General features: G+C 39.3%; 1 protein-coding gene across 1 annotated transcript; it reads left to right on the forward strand.

Moving 5' to 3' along the window:
• The first annotated feature begins 11996 nt into the window (after nucleotides 1–11996).
• Nucleotides 11997–16688, forward strand: RMI2 (RecQ mediated genome instability 2). The gene is made up of 2 exons (XM_020972557.2): nucleotides 11997–12375; nucleotides 15610–16688. Exons 1-2 carry the CDS (start codon nucleotides 12066–12068, stop codon nucleotides 15756–15758), a joined length of 459 nt encoding a protein of 152 aa, XP_020828216.1. The 5' UTR covers nucleotides 11997–12065; the 3' UTR covers nucleotides 15759–16688.
• The last annotated feature ends 274 nt before the right edge of the window (nucleotides 16689–16962 follow it).

Genomic DNA, 16962 nt, shown 5'->3' on the forward strand with positions numbered 1-16962 from the left:
TCTATCCCTCTCCCCGCCCTCCACTCCCCCCACCTCACCCCCAGGGAGAACAACAACAACAACAAAAACTAAACCCCTGTTACAAACATGTATAGTCAAGCAAAACAAATTTCTATGCTGGCCATGTCCAAAAATATGTCTCATTCTGCATCCTTCAGCTCTCTGTTAGGAAGTAGATAGCACGATCATCATAAATCTTATAATCATGGTGGGCCATGATGCTGATCACAGTTGTTAATCTTTCATTTTTTAAATTCAATTTCATTTTACTTTCACTTTCATATTCTCTCTGTCCCTCCTCCCCCTCTCCCACCCGTTGAGAAAACAAGACAAACAAAGCCCATTACAAAAATGTATAGTCATGCAAAACAAAGTCTCACTTAGCTATGCTCTCTCCCTCCTAAATACATACAAGAAAATGGGGCTTCAACATACACTCTGTGTCCATAAGCTCACTATCTGGAGGTAGATGGCATGTTTCATCATGTCCCTTTGGAATTGGAATTTAATCGTTGTTTTGATCAGAGTTACTAAGTCTTTCACAGTTGATTATCTTTATAATAGTGTCGTTATTGTATGAATTGTTCTTCTGGTTCTGCTCACTTCACTATGCATCAGTTTATATGTCTTCTCAGGTTTTTCTGAAATATTCCCTTATTCATTTTTTTTTTACAGAACAATAGTATTCCGTTACACTGGCATACCATAGCTTGTTCAGTCATTCTACATTTGATGGGTATCCCGAGTTTCTAAGTCTTTGCCATCACAAAAAAGAACTGCTATAAATACTTTTGTATATACAAATCTTTTTTCTATTTCTTTGATATCTTTAGGGTATAGACTTAGTAGCAATGGGGCTGAGTCAAAGTATATGGATAATTTAATAGCTTTTTAGGCACAGTTCCAAATTGCTTTCCAGAATGATTAGACAAGTTAACTATTCTTCCATAGCTTCTTTAGCATTTGTCATTTTTATTTTTTATCAACTTAGTCAATCTGATGAGTGTGAGGTGGTACTTCAGAGGTGCTTTAATTTGCATCTCTCTATTGGTAATTTAGAACATTTTGTTTGTATAGCTATTAATATTTTCAGTTTCTTCCTCTGAAAACTGCCTGTTTGTATCCTTCTACCATTTATCAATTGGGAAATAGCTCTTATAAATTGGCTTGTTTCCTTTGTATCTTGGAAAGAGGACCTTTATCAGAGAAACTTGCTGCAAAGATTATCCCCCCCAATTTCCTGCTTCTTCTCTAATTTTAGCTGCATTGGTTTTATTTGTACAAAACCTTTTTAATTTTGTGAAATCACAATTGTCTATTTTGCCTCCTGTGAATTTCTATTTCTTGTTTAGTCTTGAACTTCTGCCAGATCCATAGATCTGACAGTTAATTTCTTCCATGCTCCGCTAATTTGTTTATGATATCACTCTTTCTGTCTCAGTTACGCACCCGTTTCAGGCTTATATATGGTGTAAAAAGTAGGTGCACGCCTAGTTTCTGCCAGACTACTTTCCAGTTTTTCCAATAATCTTTGTTGAGTATTGAGTTTTTGCCCCAATAGTTGGGATCTTTGGGTTTATCAAGCACTACACCACCACGTCATTTGCTTCGACACCTAACCTATTCTTCTCTATTTCTTATCCAGCATCAAATTATTTTGATGATTGCAGCTTTGTAGTATAGTTTGAGATCAGGTACCGGTAGACACTCTTCCTTCCTTTTTTATTTTTTCATTGATACTCTTGATATTCTTGACCTTTTGCTCCTCCAGATGAATTTTGTTATTGTTTTTGAACTCTACAAAGTAATCCTTTGGTCATTTGATCGTTATGATACTGCATTATTAAATTAATTTAGGTAGAATTATAATTTTTTGTTATATTGACTCAGTCTATCAATGAGTAATTAGTATTTTCCAATTATTTAGATCTGCTTTTATATCTATAAAAAGTATTTTGTAATTTTGTTTATATAGTTCCTGAGTGTTTTGGCAGGAAGACTCCAAAGTGTTTCATAATGCTCATAGTTATTTTAAATGGAATTTCTCTATCTCTTCCAATGGATTTTGTTGGTAATATACAGAAATGCTTGTGATTTGTATGGATTTAATTTACATTCTGCAACTTAAATGAAGTTGTTAATTGTTTCTATTAGTTTTTTAGCTGGTTCTCTAGGGTTCTCTAAGTAAACCATCATATTACCTGCAAAAAGTAATACTTTTGTTTCTTCATTGCCTATGCTTATTTCTTTCATTTCTAGTATAGTAATGGTGATAATGGAAATCCTTGCTTCATCCCTGAAATTATTAGAAATGGTTATGGTTTATCTCTACCACAGATAATTATGGCTCTTGGTTCTAGCTAGATATGATCTTTTTTTTTTAAAAAAAAAGTAGTGTTTATTCCCATGCTTTCTAGTGTTTCTAGGAATAGGTGTATTTTATTAAAAGCCTTTTCTGTATCTACTGAAATAATTGTATAATTTTTGTTGCTTTTGTTATTAATATGTCAAATCTGTTTATTGTCCTCTAATATTGAACCAGCCCTGCATTCCTAGTATAAATCTAGCCTGGTCATAGTGTATGATCTTTCTGATATATTGCTGTAGTCTCTATGATAATATTTTATTAAAAATTTTTGCATCAATATTCATTAGGGAAGTTAGTCTTCGGTTTTCCTTTTCTGTTTTGACTGCCCCTGCTTTAGGCATCAAGATCTTGATTGTCTCATATAAGGAATTTGGCAGGACCCCTTCTTTACCTACTTTTTTTCCAAACAGTTTATGTAGAGTTGGAATTAATCTTTAAATGTTTGGTAAAAATCATTTGTAAATCCATCTGTTCCCTGGTTTTTTTTTTTCTTAACAGTTCATTTATAGCTTGTTCAATTTTTTTTCCCAAGATAGGGTTATTTAAATATTCTATTTCCTGCTCTGTTAATTAGGGCAATTTATGGTTTTATAAATATTCATCTATTTCATTTAGGTTGTCAGTTTTGTTGGCATATACTTGGACAAAATAGTACCTAATAATAATTTTTACTAATGTTACATTGGTTGTGAAATCACCTTTTTTATTTTTGAGAAGGAAGAACAAACAACAAGTTCAGGGAATCCCCTGGGATCTCTTTCTGCCCTGGTCTGTCCTGCTCTAGTGTCCTGTCTCAGGCCTCTTTCAGTTCCTGGGCATTCCAAAATGCTTCGACAGTACCCACAGATCTCAATGTCTGTCTCCCTAGGCCATTCTTGGATGGGAAAATGATTTACTGTGACTTTTTCTTGGATTTACTGACAAGAATTCAGTCTTGTACATTTTCTAGATCATTGTCAAAAAGGATTTGTGGAGACTTTGCTTTCTGGTTCAAAAAGATATGGGCAGTTTTTAAGATTTCTTAAAATATAATGTCTAGACTTTTTTATTCACAAATTTCAGATATGATTCTTAAATCTTTTCCCTCAATCTGTTTCCCAGGGTCAGTTATTTTTGCTATGAGATGTCTTACATTTTCTCCTATTTTTCAGTCTTCTAACTTTGTTTTAGCATTTCTTGTTGCCTCATAAACTCATTAATTTCCATTTGGTTTATTCTAATTTTCAGGACATCTGTTCCTTGGCCAGGGTTTTCTGTCTCTTTTGCCAATCTGTTAATTCCCTTTCCAATTCTTTCTTCCATGGCTGTCATTTCTTTTCCAATTTTTTCTTTGAATGTTCCCATTTCATTTATAGAAATATCTTAATTCTTAAAAAATAAAACTTTTCTGAGTGAAGTGAGCAGAACCAGGAGAATATTGTATACAGTAACAACCACATTATGTGATGATTGACTTTGATAGACTTAGCTCTTCTCAGCAATACAAGGATCTAAGACATCTCCAAAAGTCTCATGATGGAAAATGCTATCCACCTTCAGAGAAAGAACTATGGAGCCTGAATGCAGATCGAAGCATACTATTTGCTGTTTTTTTCTTCTGTTTTGTTTTGTTTCTTCTTTCTTGTGTTTCCTCCTATTCGTTCTAATTCTTCTTTACAACATGACTAATGTGAAAATGTTTAATAGGAATATATACATACAGCCTATATCAGATTGCATGCTGTCTCGGGGAGGGAGGAGGAGAAAATTTAAAACTCAAAAGCTTATGGAAGTGAATGTTGAAAAGTAAAAATAATTTAAAAAAACTTTTGCTTAATCTCTTCTGGGAATTCTAGGGAGGGAGGAAGGGATGGGGGAGGGAAAGAAGGGAGGAAGGAACAAAAGAAGGAAGGAAGGGAGGGAAGGAAGGAAGGGAGGGAGAGAGGGAAGGAGGAAGAGAAGAAGGGAGAGAAAGAGTCAGACTAGAGCACCACCAAAAATTATAACATTATAGCTTCTCTCAGGCCTAGGGATTCTCTGCATCACCCTGGAGACTGAGGGACAGGTGGGCAGAAAAGTCCTTTCCCAATGCTTCATAAACTGTGAGTCTTGACCCCACATGGGGTCACATGACTGAATGTGGGGATCGTGAAAAATTTGACAATAGTAAAAAGTTTCTGAAAGCACAATGGCCAAAAATTAATTCAAAAGCAAACACATAATGAATCCAAGGTGTTTCTGGCAATGCTTGCCCATGTTGCATCATACAACTTCACTGCAGCCTTGGTTCTGAACATACAACACATGCACTTTGCACCTCTCATGCCCTCAGGCCACTTGATGCCAACAAACACTGCTGAAATGCAAAAAGGGGTCCTGAGTGGAAAAAGTTTAAGAAGCCCTGCTCTAGGTAACAGATGAGCCCTTTCCAACATGGAACATTTTTCTTTCCTCTTATCTTTAGACTACTTCTAGAAGGCCATCCCCAGGAAACCTGATGAAACTAATTTAGGGATCAGGGTGGAGAGTGGCTAAGAAATTCTCAGTGGTTACTGGTTTATGGAGCTGGATCTAACAAGTGTGAACAGATTCCAACAATTTGCTAATGGCAGCAATTTGAGATGCTGTATTTCACAATCACTGAAGCTGGTGAAATTTTATAGTGTGCAGGTAGGGTTCCAGGGAATTGTGCATTTTAAACAAACAAGCAGACAGTGCCAGAAGTTTAGCCAATGCAAAATTCCACCCCTCAGTTCCTTCTCCCTTACCTCCATTCCCCTTACCTCCTATTACAACTGGGGCTGGAGGCAATATATAGAATTCCAAGACTATAGACTAGAGATCTAACTGGCCTTAGTCTTATATGGACCAGGCCCCTGAGCCTATTCTCAGGCCAAGGCCTTCAAGGATCTAGAGCAATGGTAGGGAACCTTTGGCCTTGAGGCCCCATGTGGCCTTCTAGGTTTTCAAGTGCAATCCTTTGACTGAATCCAAACTTCACAGAACAAATCCCTTTAATGAAAGGATTTGTTCTATAAAACTTGGATTCAGTCAGAATGCCGCACCCAAGAACCTAGAAGGCCATATGTGGCCTGGAGACCGCAGGTTCCCAGCCCCTGATCTAGAGGTTGGTGTTAACCACACAACTTCTCTATCTAAGTCAGCTTCATTAGTCTGCAAAGCAGCAGTACCAACACCCAGATGAAACATCAGGCCTGAAGCTGGACAGCAAAAAAATCACAGCTCCTGCCAGTTGTGTGCTGATGGCAAATAATTAACTGGTTCTCATAGTGAGCAAGATGCACTTTTAAGTTTAATCTATATTATCAATGTTTTTCCATCACTTTCTTAAGTCTAGACATCGGCAAAACAATAAAACAAGCCCCATGCTGAAAATTTGACTTTTGGCTCTCAAATATGAGCACCCTGCAGTAGACACTTCCATGTACCCCATTCAGAAAGATTAGATTAGGCAAAAGGGGAGGTTCAAGGAGTGACATCACATTTGATATTAAGAAGGTAAATTTGCAATGAAATCCATGAGGCTCTAGAAGCAAGAAGAATGGGGTAGATATTTATTAAATGAAAATTAATAACAAGAAAAATAGAAGTGATATTGTCATTGGAGTATCCTATAGACTACCCGAGCAGAAAGAGGAAATAGATAAGGATCTAAGGAACAAGATCATAAACCTGGCATGGAAGTATGATCTAGCAGTGATGGGGGACTTCAATTATCTAGACATCTGCTGGTGCCCTCTCTGTCAAAAAGAAAACAGCTAATATTTCTTGGCTTGTGTTAATAATAATTTCATCCCTGAAAGGTAGGAGGAATGAATGAAGGGAACCACTATTCTTTATCTGAATCTCACTAACAAGGAAGAATTGGTTGCTGGGGTGAAAATAATGGGAACTTTGTAGAGTCGAATTCCATCTAAGAGGTTGAGGAATGCTTAGTTCTGTTTCCCTTGTTACAAAAGAGGCTCCCTGAGTGACCACATATTGACTTACAAAACCACAAATTAGCATTATGTTGTACTGTATTTTTATTTATGTTGTTAAACATCTGCCCATCACATTTTCATCTGATTCCCCTGCAAAACTCCTAAGTGCAGACCATGGGTTTATCAGGTCTATTAAGAGACCAATGGAAATCCACTGAGAACTCTTCAGCCTACTTAGATTAAAACTACTTGTGTATAACCTCAGTCCCAAAGACCTTGAGACTGAGGATACCCGTGCATAGAAAAGATGGAAATTAAATCACCAGGTTGTGCTGCTTGCCGCTAACTTGATCCTTTTCAATAGGAAGGATCTGGAGTGGGTCAAGTTCCACAGTTACCATGACAGTTGTGATGAATGGATTTGCTGGGAAATTGACAAGCTCTCTATGGTTTTCAGAGAGTAGATGACCTTCTATCCCACAGCTCCATCTCTCTCTTAGTGGCTTAGTCTAAGGGGTGTGGTGATTGTGGAATTACCCAATCATAATTGGCTCACAAGCTCCAATACCCTCACTCTTCCCTGAACTTATGTTTTGCTGATCCTTAGTCATATGACCATGACAGAAATGAAATCATTCTTCACTGGAACAGACAGAACACATTTATAACCACAACAGGTTTACTCTTTTCGTAGAAAAAACAAAACACTCACCAGTTAGTATAGAAACATTTATTAAATACCTACTGTGTGCCGTGCACTGTGCTAAGCCCTGGAGATCCAAAGGTAACAGACAGTCCCTGCTCTAAAGGAGTTCACAATCTAATGGGGGAGACAATATGCAAACAACTATATGTAAACAAGCTATCCACAGGATAGACTGGAAATGAGCAACAAGGGGAAGGCACTAGCATTAAGAGAGATTGGGGAAAACTTCCTGTAGAAGGTGAGATTTTAGATGAGACTTGAGGGAAGTCAGGGAAACCAGGAGGCAGAGATAAGGGAGAGCATTCCAGGCATGGGGTGAAAATGTACCAAGTCAGGAGACAGAGTTTGAGGAACAACAAGGAAGCCACTGTCACTGGAGCAAAGAGTACATGGGGGGAAGGGGTGGGCAAGGTTATGCAGGGCTTTGAAGTCCAAACAGAGGATTTTATGTTTGATCTTGGAGGTGCCAGAGAGCCACTAGAGGTTGAGGGTGTGTTTGTATTGAGGAGTGTGATCAGACCCAAGGTTTAGGAAGCTTACTATCATGTGGTAGCACACCCATGATTTCTCCTAGGCCCAGGTACCCCCTAGCTGAACACAAGTTGCTCTAGAACCAGGAGTTATAGAGAAAACCCAGTTTTGTTTATTTGGTTTTCCATGGCCAATCCTCTTACAAACAGGCACCTGATGGCTGATAATTGGGAAAACTAGATAGCAGTTTGGGAAACAGACCAGTCTTTCACACCATACATCATAAATAATGTGCTAACAATATAAAAAAAAATTTAAAGCACAAAATAAATGTAAGAAAGGAAATTATATTTCACAAGTGTAGATAAGGGATAAGTTCTTAACATGGTTTAACTTAGAGGAAATACTATAAAAGAGATATATTAATTTGATTATATAAGAAACTAAGTCCTCCACACACATTAATTAGATACTACCATCTCCCAAAGCTGTTATTTTATATATTTATCTCCTTGAATGCACAGTAAAACTTCTAGAAAACTGTTAATACCTGTGGTCTCCATTTCTTTTTCTCTCACTCTCTCATTTTATTTTGAATGCAATAAACAAATAAAATGAGCATTTACATATACAAAGTAGGACTAAAAAAAAGGATTGTACATGAAGCTGGAAATCTCTATTATGTTCATCTTCCTTTTCCTTTTAAGAATATAATAAATTCAACATGAAGCTTTCAAAACTGTTCCACTTAAGTCAGAGTTTCTTTCTGGCCTTCCTTTTGTACTCTACAATGCACTGTTAAGAAAAGCTTCTGTAAGCCTTTTCTTTATTTCCTTTTCTTTTCTTTTGGCAACCCTATTACACTACCCTCATTGAAATTTAAAAAAAAAATTAAACAACATTATGACAAATGTGCATAGTCAAGCAAAACAAAACCCTTGATTAGCTGTGTCCAAAGATGCATGTCTCCTTTTGTATAGTGAGTCCATGACTTCAGGTGACGGGTACCCTACTTCATCACTGGTCCTCTGGAATCAGAGCTGGTCAGTAAATTGATTATTGTATAAGTTGTTCTGGTTCTGCTCACTTGACTCTGCATTAGTTCATCCAGGTCTTACCAAGTTTCTCTGAACCTGTTTCCTTTGTCATCTCTTTGGTGCAATAATATACCATTATATTCATAGTCTATGATTTGTGTAGCTATTCTCCATTCCCAGTTCTTTGCTATTACAAAAAAAGAGCTGCTATATTTTTTAACATGTGTGATTGTTTTCCTCTTTGTTTCATCTCATAGCCCTAGTAATGGTATCAGTCGATCAAGAGTAGATATTTGGTTTAATGACTGTTTTTTTGTATAGTTCCACGCTATTTCTCCAGAATACCTAGAACAAAGGTGGGGAACCTGAGGCCTTGAGGCCACATGTGGCCTAGAAAGGTCCTTGGGTGTGCCGTTTTGACTGAGTACAAGTTTCACAGAACAAATCCTTTTATTAAGGGGATTTGTTCTGTGAAGTTTGGATTCAGTCAAAGGGTTGCACCCAAGGACCTAGAAGGTCACATGTGGCCTGGAGGCCTCAGGTTCCCCACCCTTGGCCTAGAACAATCCACAAATCCAGCAACAGTGCATTAGTGAGCCCTTTTTTCCTGCAGCCTTTCCCAAAGACTATTATTTTTAATTGTCATCTTTGTCAACCTGATTAGCTATGAAATGAAACCCCAGAACTGCCTAAATCTATATTCCTCTAATTATTAGTAATTTAAGGCATTTTTTTCACATAGCTGTTAATATCTTGAATGTCTTTCTTTGCTTCTCAGCCTTTTGTAATTGGGTTTCCAAACTCAGTACTCTATTGAAAATGCTCTCTCCAAAGTTGCCAATGATCTTTTTTTAATTAAATGTTTTATTTTTTCAATTATCAAGCATTTATTTTTTTCTCCCCTTCTCCTCCCTATTCCCATCACTGAAAAACAAGAAAAACAAAAATAAAACCCTTCTAACAAATAAACACAGTCAAGCAAAATGAACGCCCATATTGGCCATGTCTCAAAATGTGTGCCTCAATCAGGAAGTGAATAGCATTCTTCATTAGTCTTCTCTGGAATCATGATTGACCAGAGTCCTTAGAACTTCCAGAATTGTTCATTATTACAATATTGATGTTATGGGGTAAATTGTTCTGGTTTTAATCACTTCACTCTCCCTCAGTCAATATGTGCCTTCCCAGGTTTCCCTAAAAACTATCTCCATCATTTCTTAGAGCACAAAAGTATTTCTTTGTATCCATCTACTATAATTTGGTTAGCTGTTCCCCAATTGATGGACAGTCCCTTAGTTTCTATTTCTTTGCAAATTTTTTTTTCACATGTAGGTTCTTGCCCTCTTTCTTCGATCTCTCTAAAGTATAGGCTGAATACTGGGATTTCTGGATCAAAGGATATGTAGTTTAGTAATTTTATGGACATAATTCCCAATTTCTATCTAAAATGGCTGTAATGATCTCTTAATGATCAAATCTAGTGGTCTTTTCTCATTCCTCATCCTTCTTGAACTTTGCAGCTTCTTCAACTTTGATACTATTGACCACCCTTTCCTCCTGAATATTGTCATCTCTCCGGACTTTCATGACACTTCTCTCTTGATTCTCTTCCTAACTGTCTGACCATTCCTCCTCAGTCTCCTTTGTTGTCTGATCATCCATATACCTCCTAACTATAAGTGAACTCTGAGGCTTAATCTTGGACCATCTTCTATTGCTTCTCTACACTCTTAGTAAGCAGATCAGCTCCCATGGGTTTAATCATATCTATACAATGACCCCAAATCTATATAAATTTAGTCCTAGCCTCTCTACTGAGTGCCACATCTTCAGCTGCCTATTGGAAATCTTTTAGGCATCTTGAATTCAATTTGTCAAAAACGGAATTAATTATAATTTCTCTCTGAACATTGCTCATGACCTATCCTACTAGAAACTCCAATTGTTCACCATTACTCCTAGAACCCTGTGGGGAGATATAGCCATCCATCCTTTGAAAACTTGGCCCACCAGTGTGAGTGGGAGTTGGGAAGTGATCCCAGAAGAGGTACTATACCTACTTTTCCTGGTTATTTGCTGGTAAGAAAATGAGCTCTTTTCCCCACCACTCTTCTTTCTCATTTTCATTTTTATTAATAGTATGTATGGAGGGATGATTGAAGTTTGAACTATCTGACACAGATGAGCAACAAGAGAGATTATTGTTTAGACCAAAATCAGAAGGTAATCATGATGAAACTATAGAACCCTACAACCAAAGAATTTCCACCCTTGTGAGCTTTTAATAGTGTATCACCCCTGGGATAATGTAAACAGTGGGCCTGACCAGAGGCAGGGAATAGACTAACTTCTTGTGGTCCTGTCCAGACTTAGGGTTTCAGGACTTTCCATTTGTGGTAGGAAACTGGATAGGTTTGAATAGATCCTAAATTATGGGAAACACAGGACTCAGAACAGAGTGGAACCTTAAAGGTCATCCAATCTAGTCCACGAACCTCATTTTATATGAAAAAGCTGCGACCCAGAGAAAGGAAGCTTGAGGTCTACAAATGAGCTTTGCAATTTCCAAACAATGTTAAAGTATGGTGCAAACCTTGAAGTGCTATATAAATGTTAGCAAGTATTGTTACTCAATAAAATAATATTACTATAATATTATTGGAAAATAAATAAAAGCTAACTTTTATATAGCACCTTAAGATTTGGATTCCCACCCTGCTGCTTAAGAGATAATATATGTAAAGCATTATACCAACCTTAAAGTGCTATGTAAATATTAGCCATTATTATTTCCTGTTTGCATATTTCCCAATATCATGCAAACCTTAAAGCAATGCATGCTAATAACTAATATTCTTTCCTGATAATACAGTATAACAATATTAAAAATTTTATGCATTATTTTCCAATAATGTTATTTAGTTGATAATATCTAACCCGACGCTTTTGCCTAATACTGAGAAATAATAATAGCCAGTATGTACATAAGGCTTTAAGGTCTTGTAAGTGCTTTACACAGATTGCAAGTTCCTTGAGGGCACAGACTGCCCCAGTGCTTAGCCAGTTAATAAATGTTTATTAAATTAAATTGAATATCTGCTTTGAGGCGGGCTGGTAAGCAGCTGGGTGAAGAACCAAACTTAGCTCTCCGAGAAATCTTTGCAATAAACCAGGGCTCTCAGTTGTCAGCGAGATGATGATATAGTGGCTGGACGCTTTGGAACGTTTCCTCTTTTTCAGTCGGACATTCATCATCTGATGGAGAGGCTTAGGACTGACGGCTGTAACTGCGCCCTGGGGAGGGGAGGAGAGGAGAGGGGAGGGGTGGGGAGGGGAGGGCAGGGAGGCGTCCTAAGTTCTCGGACGCACCACGGCCGCCTGCCAAGCCCTCCATGCATTTAATAACCCAGCGCGCGAGCTCCCGCAGTCCCCGCCTTTTCCTCCCAAGACCGCCTCCCGGCCCTGTCCATTGGCGGACTCCGCCCGCGCGCTCCTGATTGGTGGAACCGCACTCCGTTAGCGCCGTCCGTCAAAGCTGGCGGGAGAGTGCGGTTGGGGTTATGGCGTCTGACGCTCTCTCTGCCGGCTCGGGCCGGGGCCCGGGCCCCTCGGTGCGGCTCCCCACGGCGCCCCCGCTGAAGCTGCTGGCCGGGCAGCTGCGGCACTGCGCCGTAGGCGGGCCCGGGGCCTGGCAGCTGGCCCGGGAGCCGGCGAGCCGAGCTCCGCTGGAGCTGGCGGCCGTGTGGATGCAGGGCCGAGTGGTGGAAGTGGCGGAGCGGGGCGGCTGGGCGCGGCTGCGGGACCCGAGCGGCTCCTTCACCGTGCGGGGCCTGGAGCGCGTGCCCCAGGGGAAGCCCTGCGTAGCCCCAGGTAACTCTCTCCGCCCCCTACGGCCCCGCCCCCTCCTTAACATTGGTCACGTCTGCCCTCTGGCCCCGCCCCCAGCCTGACCTTCCGCGGTCCCTCGCGCAAGCTAGACTCGGCCACATGGAGACAAGGATTGAGCCGAAGACATGCGCCAGAAAGGCTTGTGTTCAGGTGCAGCCACCTACACTTCCTTGCTGTATAGCCCCGGGCAAGTCACTTAACCTCTCTGAACCTCTGGTTCCTCTTCTGCAAAATGAAGGAATTGGGCTCAATAACCTCTAAGATAGCCCCTTACAATGCCAACTTTATAAATCTACAATCGGATCTCTGAGTTCTGGAGCTGGCGTTAAGGAGGGCTGGGTTTTAACCTTGGCTTGAAGCTTTCTGTGCTGTGTGAGCCTCTGCTAATCACCTAACCTTTCTGAGGCTTAGTTTCCTTGTCAATAAAATGAGAGTGAGTGGACTCAGTGACCGTTAAGACCCTTTCCCAGGCCGAATTTATGAACCTAGGTCCATGCATCTGGATGCATGCTTTGGGGTAGAGTGCAGGGACCAATCAGGGAAGCCTGGGTTTTAATGCAGCCCTGGGCCTTGGGTAAGTTGTGAGGTTCTACAAGATCATATTGGCAAAAGCACTTGTCTAACGTGTGGGTTGTTATTGTTCTTATAAGGTGGAAGGGAACTTCAGTGTCATCCTGTGATGTAGGGGAAATAATGCTCCATCTGAATCCAAGAGGAACTCAGTTCAAATCCCAGGTCTGTTAGGGTGTGACCTTGGGAAAGTCACTTGACCACTCCAGGCTCCAGTTTTCTGGGGGACGTCTAAGGCCCTTTCCAAATCTTCATCTATGATCCTGTGACTTGTTGGGCCTTTCTCTTGAACCTCCCTCCCCACCCTCCAGGCCATTCATAGGATTAAAAGATTTAAAACCAAAAAGCCTTTCTTTCTTTTTTTTTTAATGGACAAAGATACATAGATATGGAATCATTTTATTTCCAAAAAGCTAAACCTACAAATGGGTAAAAATGATTTTATATAAGTTCTACCAGGACAGATTGACACTAAACAGATTGTGGATCATTCATCATAGCAGAAATTCAGTGATTGAATCTAAACTAACAACAAACCAACTTTTCAGCCGTGTGATTGATTTTTAATAGTTAATGCACTTAAGGCTATTCTTTATTTTATAGAATAACAGAAAAATTTTTTCAAGATTTATTTTTGTTTTCTAAGTACTTGGTTTTTCTCTAATATGCTTCTAAAATAATCTATGGGAAATTAGGATTTCATCAACAAAGTGAAAAACAAACCAAAAATAATCAAAGAAACATTAATCTTCAAAATAACAGTAGTTACACCTTGCGACTGCATAGCATAAATGGCTTTGTTAAAAGAGTACAAATCTTGACCATCTTCTTTGCTTTCCTTGGATTTTTTTTGGGTTTGTATGCAATCTATCTTAGAGTTACTGCTCTTGACTGCTTGTAAATAACTACTCTTGCCCCCCAAAGCCAAGGGAGCTTACAGTCACATTCAATTCCCAGCAGTTCTCCAGGGAATTCCATTTGGGCTCTTTCTTCTTATCTAGAAACTTGCTGCTTGCTGATTGTTCAGGTTTCCGTCTATTTTTGAGACAGCTAGGTGTTGAAGTGGGTGGAGTGCCAGCCCTTGAGTTAGGAAGACTCACTGTCATGAGTTCAAATCTGACCCCAAGCATTTACTATCTCTATCTGTGTGACCCTGAGCAAGTCACCTAATCCAGTTTGCTTCAGTTTCCCCATCTGTAAAATAAGCTGGAGCAAGTAATGGCAAACCCCTCCAGTATCTTTGCCAAGGAAACCCCAAATAGGGTCACAAAGAGTCAGACATGACTGGGGGAAAAAAAAAAGACTCAACAACAACTTTTTGTTCACATCACTTTTTCCCTGGAACAATCTTCTGAGAATGCCTAAGGCCCCTATCAAAGCCTCTGCTTTTTGACGGCTTGATAGCTGTCAGTTGAGAGCATCTCTCTCTGTCTTCCTGTTTGACTTCTCTCTTCTCTGGGTCACCAATCATTCTGCTTTGCAACTCCAGATCATGCAAAAGGTACAGCAGATGTAGATTTAGAATTTTTGAATGCCTCTTGGGAGACTAGGGTGTTATTGCTTAAGTGGAGACCCTACCACCTGTGGTAGGGTCAAGAAAAGAGAACCTAAGACTGAATCTACCTGGCTCCTTTTGGTCCCAGCCTTAAGGACAAGAATATAAATCTGTCCTGGAGGATGGAGATAATGTGACAAAACAAAAAACAAAGACAGAAGCTCTATGGCATGTATCAAGGCCTGGCAGCTTGCCTGTCCTTCATGCTGTTTGGGGTTTTATACACAATTGAGTTTTGTGTGGTTTAGATCAGCCAAGTTTTGCTTTCAAGGAGGACCACTTCTCTGAGGAATTGGGAAGAGGGTAGTGGTTAATATGTCATTAGATCATTAATATGGCAGACTGCCGTCTTGTTGATTTATTTTAGTTTGCCCAGTGAGTGGTCTGGGATTAAGTGGAAGGTGGCAGGATATCAGTTTTGTGCAATCTGGACCAGAATGGTGCTGTCTGCCAAGCTTTTTTTGGCACTATCAAAGGAAAATTGGATTTGCTCTCTGTGGATCCGTCAGAAAAGTTTACCCTACGCCCTGCAAAGATGAAGATTGTCCCATCTGCCGAGACCATGGGTTGGCTCTTTTCTTGTAGGGCTCTTCCATGGCTGTCAGTAAAGGAGCATTATATTAGGTGACATGGATTTTCTTCTACTTTCATAAGCTTCCATCTAATTCTAATGTATACCTTAATAGTCAAAGTCATTTTCATCACAGCGTGTCATTATTTGCATGAGGATTAACTGTTACGGTTTTGTTTTTAACTTGAAACTAAAGATACTGACATTATCCAGCTGCGTTTTCTTTCTAGACTCCTCTCCACCCACCTCCTTCCTAATAATAATAGCCAGCATTTGTATAGTGCTTTTAGGTTTGCAAAGTGCTTTACATATCTTATACTACTTCATTCCTTTGATTACCCACTGCTTTGGAATTTTGATCTCTACTGTTTATTCATCTTTTTTTCTACTTCTGGTACTAAGTATTTACTTTGTCGATCTAGGGTAGTTATATTCCTTGAAGAATCAGAACCTTGTTTGCTTCAAAATTTAATTGATATATTCAGTAACTATATTTACTTTTTTTTTTTTTTGGTCCTAGGGAAATATGTGATGGTGATGGGAGTCATTCAGACCTGCAACCCTGAACCTTGTCTTCAAGCTGTGAAGATGACAGATCTTTCTGAAAACCCTATACATGAAAGCATGTGGGAACTGGAAGTAGAAGATTTGCACAGGAATATTCCCTAAGTGCATTTTAATATATAGTTTAAGGGAACTGGAATTAATTACAAGTATATTTCGGTTCTTACACCTTTTGCATCTCCTGGGCCTAATTGTATCTGCTAGTTTGTGTTTCTCGAAAGTTCCCTAGAACGCTGGGGGTGAATTGGCTAGATAACTGGTTTACAGACACAGTGAGAATTTAGGACATTTTCATGCTGTGGCTATTTCAGCATATTCAACTCCAAGAGAAGCATCCATTCCCCCTGCTGAGAATGCTGTTGCTGATGGAAAGCAGATGTTTGCTGTGCTTTTTTGTTTTTGTTTTATTTTAAAAGCACACGAAAACCTCACACTGCATTTTCCAAATATTACAAGTGATGGTATTTTTCCATTACTGCAGCGACCCTGTTTTAGAATGCGGAATTTGAATCCCAGTCATTGGCTATGGTGATTAAAGTGTGGTTATGGTCAGGAAAACAGACTGTGTAAAAGGAATGACATCATGGCTCCGTTTATTCTCCATCAACGACTTCCAGATCCAGTTTGCAAGTCAAATGACATTTTTATAACTGCAGGGCACAAACTGCTGTCTGCAAAATACAGCTGTCTTTCCTCTTCAAACACCACTGGACCACTGAGGCTTAGCTTTCCCTTAGATAGGGACAATTGCTTCCTTCACTTAGATATTGTTGAAATGCTTGATGAAAGATGCTATAAAGAAAAGAGCTAACATCGAGATAGATATGCGTATGTATTCAGGACTTAACTGAACTGTAGCTGCTTCTTCATGGCTATGGACAGGAATTCTTGAGGGCGCATCCTACTGCCTCTGCTTCTTATTCCACAAGAGAACAATACTGTGGTTTTTAACTTGTAAATGTTGAGTTGTGTGTTTGTGTGTTCATTCTCATACCTCATTTTTTCTTTCCTTTTTAAAATAAATTTTTACCAGGACCTTTTGTTTTCACATTGCCTAATTTCCCCCCTACATCCACTCTCCTTCCCTTCTCCCAGGGAGCCATCTATACATTTAATTTTCTTCTTTAAATTGGAAGCTCCAAGGGGATAGGAATTGTATTTTATACGTAATGTAAAGGAAGGGATGAATGAAAAAGCATTTAAATGTTTAAATATATGCCAACTACTGTGATAAGTGCTGAAGATATCAATAAAAATATTGAGATCAACCTTGCTCTTAAGGAACTCCCATTCTAATTAGGGGAGATAA

The sequence above is a fragment of the Phascolarctos cinereus genome, unplaced genomic scaffold, assembly GCF_003287225.1.
Source record: "Phascolarctos cinereus isolate Bilbo 61053 unplaced genomic scaffold, phaCin_HiC Scaffold_4;HRSCAF=312, whole genome shotgun sequence".
NCBI lineage: Eukaryota > Metazoa > Chordata > Mammalia > Diprotodontia > Phascolarctidae > Phascolarctos > Phascolarctos cinereus.